The sequence below is a fragment of the Hippoglossus stenolepis genome, chromosome 22 (assembly GCF_022539355.2).
Source record: "Hippoglossus stenolepis isolate QCI-W04-F060 chromosome 22, HSTE1.2, whole genome shotgun sequence".
NCBI classification, from domain to species: domain Eukaryota; kingdom Metazoa; phylum Chordata; class Actinopteri; order Pleuronectiformes; family Pleuronectidae; genus Hippoglossus; species Hippoglossus stenolepis.
Genome location: NC_061504.1, coordinates 6,817,537 through 6,828,001, shown reverse-complemented (window position 1 = coordinate 6,828,001; position 10,465 = coordinate 6,817,537). Strand labels below are relative to the sequence as shown.

Sequence of the window (10,465 nt, the reverse complement as noted above, 5' to 3'; positions counted from 1 at the left end):
AGGAGGAAGAGGAGGAGAAAGTGTGTGTGCGCCTCCCCGACGAGAAGTGGAGCAAAGGTGCGAGAGAGAGAGAGAGAGAGAGAGAGAGATGTGATGTCATTTATCTTTCTCCTCCTCTGTGTGTGTGTGTGTGTGTGTGTGTGTGTGTCTCTCTCTCTCTCTCTCTTCCTTCCCATCTCATCCCCCCCTCTCTTTCTGTCTGTGTAAATTCACTTCAGCTGACTTCTGTTCACTTCATTTACGCTCACATTTACTGGCATGGAAGTGGCGACAATGATACAATCATCAAGAGAAAATGGAATACATTTCGTCATGAAAAGTATTTGCGTGTGTGTGTGTGTGTGTGTGTGTGTGTGTGTGTGTGTGTCACGCGTTTCCTCTCCCCTCAATACCCCCATTCACATCAGTTCATTTCAGTGTGATTCAGTTCAGTCCAGTGTGATTCAGTTCAGTGTGAGGCATTGGCATGAAACACCCCCCTTGCTCCCTCTTGCATGGCCGGATTAACCTGTTTGGAGGTCCCCGGGGGGCAAAAACAAACCGTTGGGCCCCCTGATGATGTCATGGGGTTTATTAAATCTTGCGAGTAATGTACTATTTTTAGCAGAAAGCCCGTCTTACAAGCTGTGTCTCAATTTAGGAGCTGCGTCCTTCGTGGGGTGAGTAGACTGAGGAGGCTGAACCCTAACGAGTCTGGTCTAGAGAGGCTTTCTGTCATGGGTGTCACCACCTCGTCCTGCTCCTATTGAGCCTAAAGTCGCCTAGCTAATTATTTTTATTTTAACATGTGAACTGACAGCTGTTTGGTTGAGTTGAAGAGTGATACTCAAGCATCAGACGACTCTGTGCTTACCTGTTTTAAAAAGCCGTTTGTCACTGAAGCGCAATGAATCCTCGGAGAGGTTGGGGCACGGAAGGATCCACCCGTTGAAGCCTGGGATGGACGGACGATTTGTCGGCCACAGTGGGACGGCCCAGTCGCGCTGCGGTGACGCAATCGGCCTTCAAATGCAGCCCCCAAAGGATGCTTGAATTGAGACACAGCTTCAGACTGTGGGTTTGAAATTTATTGTCAAGAGTCCAAATGAAGAACAACGCTGTTTTGCATTCTGGGAAACGTAAGCTCTAGTGTTTTATGTACTTGCCCTCTAAAAGTCTGCTGTGTTGATTATTAACATTCTTTTTTTTTTATCTGTCTCTTGTAAGTGCTTCTGTAATGTGCTAAACTCTCTCTATCGATTACCAAAAGTACATGTGTATATATAGATACATACACTGTTTCTATAGTGATTATTGTATTGATATTATTATTAGCGTTTGTGTAGAAACACTAATAATTCTCTCTCTCTTTCATCCCTCTCTTTTTCTCCCTCTCTCTGAGCGATGAGGATAAGCATCTGATTTAATTAACTGAAAGGGAGACCCTCCGCAGGCAGAGAATAGAATGACAGCATGACAAATGTAAAGGGATAAGGAGAGCCACAGTATAAGGACATTGTGCGTTTGTGTGCGTGTCCCCAAAAGAGACCTAAAGAATATCAAAAAGTGTGTTTGTTAGAGCTCGTATAGAAAGCTTGTTCATTTGTTTTTTAAAACTGCATATGTGTTTGCACTCGAGTATCCTATACATAGATACAAAAGATCACAATTCTCCAATTCTCTCTTCCCACGTGACTTGTAAATACATGTCGCATCACCACATCACACATATCCCAAACGGCCCTGCAGGTGATAAAGAGTGAGCCCACTCCCCTTTTGCTACAGGCTGCATCAATGTGGGTGTAAGAATTATGTTTAGATAATGGAGTCATAGGATCTTAACATGACGCATCTCTGTATTAGTCAGTGTGTTTACTGGCTGACCACATGTCTAAATATAGCAGTCTTACACACCCATGCACACACGCACACACACAGTCATGCACACGCACAACACACCCTGGGCTGGATGTGTGGCATGGTGGCAAAAACCATTACAGCACCTTTGGGCAAACATCGTGCCTCCGCCCCACGTCCACATCGGTGGCTTGGGGTGGATGGGTTCATGTAGACACAGGGGCAAATATAATGGATATGCACTGACACACACACACACGCACACACACACACACACGCACACACACACACGCACGCACACACACACACACACACACACACACACACACAAACAACAGGTACAGACAGACAGAAAAGCCATTTCTACTATTGTACTACACAAAACAACACTATAGATTTAAGATGCATAACCATTAATCACAATACAGCTAAAACAGCACAATTACTGCTCATGCATTATAAATGAATATAGGATTTTTTTACGAATAATCTGCGGCACAATTAATACACAGTCCTGGTAGCAATTTCATGTATCTATATTAAAAAATACATCCCTAAACTTCATCATAATGTGTTTATATGAATTCATAGTGGGCAAATCTTTTACCAACAACATATTTTACTTTTGCTTTTATGTATAAATTATGTTCTCTCTTATACATTAAAGACAAAACAAATAACAGAAGAAAAGAAGATGGTGTATTTTATGCTGAATATTTATTACGTAATTCAGCTGTGGACAAATTTTGAACATCATTTACTTCACTTACATTTCCACAAACTGGATTCAAACAATTGGATCCAGGCTTTCCGCCCACAATCATCATATATTTTTATAAAAACACGCCACAAGGCCAATTTTGGTTTCCAAGAACTTCAGAACTCCTCTTCCATGTAGAATTTAAAGGATCACCAACTTGATCCACTTACCTGTCCACATGGACCCCTGTGGGATATATGGCTGCAATAACCTTCTTCCACACATCACAGTCCATCTCCTCTTTCTCCTCCAGCTCAGCCATCATGAGGTTACCTATGGCCTACCCCTCTTTCTTTTGCCAGCTGGAGTCGACCTCAGATTTAGCTTTAGGGATCCCATCACTGGACGTGCTTAGGAGAAGACCGAGCCATCTGATCCTTCTCATCTTGACCTCTAGGGATCAATAAGGTTAGTAAATGTTTTCCTTAGTTGAATATATGTACAGAATATCACGGCAATCCACCCAGGCGAGTTGTTGACACCTTTCACTTAATAAAACCATTTAAGTCAAACTCATGGTGGCTCTAGAGGAAAACCAAAGTCAGTAAGGTTCTTCATCTGGAAACCATGAACAGCTGCACAAAATGTTGCACCAGTCCATCGCATAAATGTTTTGATATGTTTCATTGCACCAGTGAAAACTATGACCTGCAAGTGGCACAAGATAAAAAAGATAGGGGATCACCGTCATCAATAGGGTTCATCCTCTGGGAACAGTGAATGTCTGTATTAAATTTGATGGCAATTCACTCAATAGTAAACAGTGACAGGTGTTGGACCACGCCCATTGTTTAATGGGCTGGTACTGCCCTCCTGAGAGCCACAATGCTAGTTTGAATAAAAAATCTCTATGAATGCACAAATAACAAAACATTTACTGTAGGAAAATCCCAGCAGATATCAATTAGTAAAAATATTAAACCAGGTCTCATTTGTCACAATCAATAATAAATTTCATTAAATGTCCCTTGGATCTTTCGGCTCAGCCATGGCTAAATGTCATGTTGCTGCACTGTTGAGGACCCAGGTAGTTATGATCTCTAATGTGCTCATTTACTCTCCACTGCACAGGGTTCAACTGGAGAGCTCTCTGGGTTTAATAGTCACTGACACTCAGCCACTGACCTGCACTTACATGGAGAGATCTCGCAGGTGATTAAATGTAAAGAGCTTTCTTCTGTCAAATGTAAATGTATATACCAGAGCACACACACTTGATTTGCTCCCTGTGACTGTTACTATCAGTTTAATCACCCTCTGCCAGCCGCACCGAACATCACTTGTTGGTGTTTGGTCCTTCCTCCTCTCTATAAACAGATTCTGCATGTGAATCTGCAAAATCTGTAGGAAAGGGACAACACTTTTACAGTGGCCGAGAGAGCTCAATGCACTGCACATTAAGAAAACACATGCAAATAGACAAAAACACGGGCAAATTAAGAAAACAACTTTATCAATTGGACGACACGTTCACTGCATCACATGCAAATACAAAAAGCGCTGCAAATAGAAAAAACAATGTTTACAGGGGACCCAAAAAAGTGATGAACCTGGCTGTAGTTCAATGCTTTGTGACGTTATTGAAGTCTGCTACTCCTCAGTGGCGATTGAGCTTCACAAAACATTGAACCACAGCCAAGTTAATCACTTTTTAGGGTCCCCTGGAAACATTTCTGCTGTCTATTTGCAGCGCATGTGTCGTCAAATTGATGAAGTTGTTTTCTTAATTTGCACGTGTTTTTTCTCTATGCATGTGTTTTCTTAATTTGCAGTACGTTGAGCTCTCTCGGCCAACACAGGCTTTGGTTGCTCGCAGGTAAACAGTCCACATGCAAAGAGCAAAAGGCTTTCATCTATCTCCATTCATATGACAGCTATTAATAGAGATTAGCCAAAATGTTGCCTGGACCTAAAACACGTTAAACCTTTGTGATAAAACAAACATAGTCGGACTGTAAACGGAAGATCTGGCCCAGATATCCTGTCTACATCAGAAGCCCCAAAATATTGGTCTTTGCCCCCAGAGGGAAATTTGTTGTAAGGTGATAGTCAATGGGCTCTGAAATTGGGTCTGTCCTTTAGATTTTGCTAATCTCCACCTCTGCATGCTTCTCCCTTTACCAAGACATATAAAGTCAAAGTGATTCAGTGGATGAAATAAACAAGTACAGCCTTCTAATTTCATGCTAAATTGCTTTCACTGGCATGTTAAAAACTGTTATTCTACCCCGTCTGTTTGGCTTCATAACTCAGATACGCTGAGAGGGTACTAGGTGGTTCTCTGCAGACACGTTCAAAGAGCAAATAGCAGTATCACAGCTCATCAGTTCTGGTCATAAAGCAGCCGTGCTGGTATTTTTAGCTGGAGGATGCACTCTTGCGGATGCAGGGGTGATGAATATTGACCTTGCTCCTCCTGAGCCTCATTGCTGCTCAGAAAAAACGGCTTTAACTACCATTTGGCTTTCTCAACCTGTCCCCCCCTTACCCCACACACATACCATATCTCTTCTCTCTTCCTTTGATTCTTTTTCTAACTCAGCCACGACTTCCCCCACGATTTCTTCCCCGGGTTTGTTTACATGTAGCTGTCAAAGACATAAAATGCAAATAGGATGTGCTTTTTGTCACACCGCAGGTTGAAGCGAATATAGCTTGCCGAATGTTAGACAACAAAACAGCTTTGCCGCTGATTATGCTCATATTTATTTCATGATTTAATCCTGAGGTAAAATAACAATAGGATTCTCAAAAGAACCAACTAATGTCCAAATGATAATGGGAAAATAATACTGAGAGGATGCTGTGAAGCATACAGCACATCATTATGCATACAACAAATAGTGAGAATAGCAAGCCACGCACAATCACACACTCACAGTCCTCAAAATGTGTCTCTCCAACTTATCCCATAAAATTTTTATGTGACCATAAATTATATTTGGGGACCCTACATAGACTTACATTCATTTCCTGGAGATTAAACCATCACCACAACTGCAACTGCTATTTGCCTAACCCTAACCTTAGCCTAAACCTAATCTTAACCAAACAACGACAAATCTGCTTTTTCTTTCTCACACACACACACACACACACACACACACACACACACACACACACACACACACACACACCCCAGGCCATTTCACGTAGAAATTAACCAGCATCGATTTTAATCTCATACACAGCAGCTGTAGAAATCCCATTATTCAGACAGAGTTAGCTGTGAAACGAGAGCATCCGGTGGGGCCTGCACTTCACTGGTTTAGAGGAGGATATGTTTTCCAAACTCGTCATAGATTGAGCTACAATTAAACCGAAAGTGGAACTCTCGGCCCAGGCTGTCGGCTGTCTGAGACATCATTAGTGATTCCTGGTGAAACTTGATTATCAGGTTGTGCACTATGTGCCGGTAATGTGGACGTCACTTGATTCTCCCCAACAGTAAAGATGGAAGCCAAGACTTAGTGATAAAGAATGAAAGCTTATTTTCAAGGAACGTAAAACAGTACAATAATTGACAAGAAGAAGGAGAAGACAAGCAAAGATTCACAAAAATAAATGTAACTTTGTGTAGCAATGTTTTTTTTTTTTCTTATTTTCCTTCCTGGTAATAGGGACCCTTGGATTAATGTGGCGACCACTTGTGGGCATCCTGACCCCAAGCTTTGGAACCACTGCATTAAAGAAGCAATATTGGAAAGTTGGCATATGAGGCTCTCCCATTATATACATTAGTGCCGTATGTATTAATCATATTGGCGTAGTTACAGTGAGGATCCATCACACTGCTCAGAATGAGAAATAATAATTTCCCGTTCAAACCAAGGAGAGCGAACGAATAAGTTATGCTGAGTTAATTGGCTTGAAAGATGCATTGTGGGAGTGCGTTATGTCATCGCAAAGCACTTATTAGAACACAATAAAGTACAACAGAGGAGAAGTTGAACGCAGAGCACATGAGGCGGTGTGATGCCGCCCTGAGTCGATGCTCCACTCCTGCGAGGCCAATTAACACTCTGCTGCTCTCAGTGCCGCCGAACATTAAATATTGATCCTGCCATCACTGTTCACATTAACTTGTGTCTTCAGGGGGATTTCTAACTCCCTTATTTTTCACTGTCTTTGTGCTCCGGAGTTAATCAAAGGACACAAATATTCCTGCCTACAGGTACATTGAGCTGTGGAATAAAGTATGTTTGCAGATAAATGATGGTTTAGTGAGGGCAGATGGGATCAATAGCTTATGTAAATTGTGGTGATGGATTGTGGTCTTAAGTAAGGGTCCTTATTCCCCCTTTTACAGACAGTACAGAATTGCTTTAATAATTGTAGAGCAACGATTACTTTTATAGTTTTTTTTTTTATCACAAAGCACTTAAGAATATTATTGCATAGTTATAATATTCATAAGGGTTTCTACCATCTCCATATGATCAAGCTGCTTCATTAGATGTTTTGTCATTTATGGGGTGGGTTGTGGATACTGCCTGGAATTGAATTAACCAAGTTTAAGGGAATCAATCAAAAGTTGAATTTTGTGACACTTGCCCTTAAAGCAGATGTCGACCTAAAAAAAAACGCCATAGGAAACACAATTGAAACGACTATAAACTTTGCCAGAATCTCAACATACAAGATGATGATTTATCCAGTAGCACATCACGTGTTATTATACATTACTACCACCATGTGGTCATAAGCCATTAATACATGAAGAAAACGAAGAGAAGACTTAACGCTTGTAAAACCGGTTTATTTTAAAATCTATTTTCACACTGCAGCTGATATTTCAAAAAAACAGATTAGATTGAAACAGAATCAGCAGGAAAAAAAAAACACAATTGTATTTACACACAAGCGAAGATTTACAAATTTCAAAATAAGACATAACTGCAATTCGAAGGATCATTAATATTCATCATGAATTAAGAATACTTGCAACCTATTGGTTCTCACTGGGGTAATTACTGTAGCAAAGTGCAAGCCAATGGGACTTACTTTAGTTTATTTCACTCTTATGTAAACTACGTTACGAGTCAGATGGGGAATTTCTTTACAGTTTTCAACGATTTTTTCAGTGCAAATATTTTAGACCCATTGACCTAAGCATTGCTAACAGTGTCTACCTCCAATATCCAAAACAGACCAGAAATACATTCCAAAGAAATGATCAACAGCTCATGATAAACTGGTCACCTGAACATTTTAATGAGGGATAATGAGGCGCACATTTCTACAGTCCTCCAATTTAGGATTTACGACAGGCACTGGATAATTCACTTCTGATTATGGAGAAGCCCATCCCATAATTTCTGTGATGTCTACGATGCTTTGATACCAGAGGCATTGGATGGGAATGAGATCTCTGAATGATGAGGAAGACACAACAGCAAGAATCAAAAATCAATAATCAATGACAAAAAATAAATAAATAGTAGGGTTTCTTTTTTTTTTTACACTCAAGTTGAAAGACGGATGTTTTGAGCTGCTCAGCTGTTACAGACACAAGGACAGCAGAGGTGAGCAGCCGCTGTACACGGACAGGACTTATCACATCATTTGGATCGACACACACACACACACACACACACACACACACACACACACACACACACACACACACACACACACACACACACACACACACACACACACACACACACACACACACACACACACACACACACACACACACACACACACACAAAATACAAATATCATACTCCATGACATTTAGGAGTTACAAGGTGCTTGGTTAAAACAACGTGAATGATTTACATTCACATTATTCAGATTTTTAACAGCTGCTTGTCAAACTACGTGATATATGAATCCAGCAAACATCTCTCCTAAAAGCACTTGCTGCCATGGCTGTACTTCAGTTTTGAGAACTTAAAAATTCAGCAGGTAATCTTCATATTTGAAGAATCAAAACCCAGGAGGTGAGAGAATGTGGGCTCATGACGCAGCTCCGAGACGCCAGAGAGGAGTGAGTAGACGGGAGAGCACGGGGAAAGTAAACCCTATTTAAACACATAAAAAAGGTACAAAAACTGTGTGTGCATCAACCAGAGAATACTGAGAGCTGAAACCCAGCCGACTGATGACAACACACTGCTGACAAAGAGGAAAACTGTGTTTACCTTGCTCTGAGGTACAAAAGCTGGGGAAACACATTTTAATCTGGATGGAACAGCAACTATCTGCGTTTTAACGATAAGACAATTTGCAGATAAAAAGCTGGGAAGAGGTTTTTCTTAGAAAAGCTCAGACAGATCTTCCAGTCTTTTCTGTAGTCACTGCTTTGAAGTATGTAGGAATATTGCTTGACCGTAATACACATTTTTATAGCGACATGATGTCAGTCAGCAGGGTAACACAGTGACTACGTTTACATTGACACTAATAAGCTGATTATTGACCTTATTCTGAATTAGACATTTTTCTGATTATGACGTTTACATAATTACTAATTGAATATTCCATTCATATAATTGCTCTTATTACAGAGCAGAGTCTGAGTATGACTCATGTTTACATTATGTCCACTACATCTTGCATCTGACATTCCTGCCATTATTTTAAAACCCCTGCCTAAAGAAGTGTAATGCACTATGCAATATACCATATACTATAAAGCTTCAACTTTTCCTCTTTATAAAAGTTCACAAATTTTAGCCCAGGACATGCTTCGTCAAGCAGCTTGTAACTACTATATGAGGGTGTCACAAATGATTAAATGTGAAAAATCCAATAGGATGTTTTCCAGCGATAAAGACGTATAAATGTCTTTATAATGCGACCAGTCAGAATACTCGTCCTAATCCGGTTATGCTTATTCTGAGTATGACCTTATTTGGATAAAGGTAATCAAGAAATGCTGCTTAGTGTCTCACTCCACTTTTACACCAAAACTAGTGGGGGTATGCAGGTTATGCCGGGTATGTTCGATGTCACGAATGCACCAAAGTCATTTGACCTGGAAGTGAATGCTGATTGTATCCATTTGAACAGTGGAAAAGAAGCTAATATCAGAATGTTTGTGTCTATAGACGTGTCTACTGAGTTAACCATGATCAAAAACAGAACTTTGATGTGGAAAATGTGGAAATTACCATTTTTGTAGAGGCCATTTTTGTCCCACTAAGGGTTCATTAGTCGGCAGTAACAGCTAAAGAACACGTACAAATGTAGTTTCAGTAGTTATTTTGTCCTTGGTTACAGCGAATACACACACAAATAGACATCTGAAACACGGGACAGACTCACACTGCTGGTGAACAGAAGATTCAAAAGCTTTTTCCAGCAGTCCCAGTTTTTTATGTGCAACAATTGGTGCAAGGAAACAGCAGCTGTACAGAAAATTCTGTGTCAGAATAGACGGTATCCATGTTGTGTTGCGCTGAACTGAGGAGAGGAATGTTGAAAGCAGAGGACAGACTCCTGGATCAATTAGGACGGATCCATAAAATCCATAAATTGTCACAGTTATGAAAGGTGCAGCTCACTGCAGCTGCTCTGTGATCCTCGGAGCTCCATCTTGACCTGAAATAATCACTTCCTTGACCCACTTTGGGATTCCAATCCACAGTTTGCAGGCTTGATTTTGATTGGTGGGAGGCTAGCGGACATTACCCGCATGCAGGGCCACGTCTTGATTATCAGGAAGCAGATGTCAGTGGACTCCTTCCTCCAGAGATCCTTTAGCTTCCCAAATTTTCACTGTGCGGTCACTGTAACAAAAACAAAACAACAAACACCAAGTCATAAAAATCCTTGCTGGCTTCAAAATTGTATTTCTTTTACAAGATTGAGTGTGTTTTGCTCGAGCCACAGCCCAGCACCATGACAGACCTGAGAGTC

General features: G+C 40.8%; 1 protein-coding gene across 5 annotated transcripts in view; it reads right to left on the bottom strand.

The window, feature by feature from the left end:
- Positions 1-7,334: 7,334 nt before the first annotated feature.
- The window catches only part of LOC118101883 (kinesin-like protein KIF21A), a 34,395-nt gene continuing 31,264 nt past the window's right edge, over positions 7,335-10,465 (bottom strand). For all 5 annotated transcript variants that reach the window (XM_035147931.2, XM_035147932.2, XM_035147933.2 and 2 more), the window contains one exon: positions 7,335-10,335. In XM_035147931.2, the coding sequence (XP_035003822.2) occupies positions 10,278-10,335 (58 nt within the window). In that variant the 3' untranslated portion in view covers positions 7,335-10,277. The remainder of the gene's footprint in view (positions 10,336-10,465) is intronic.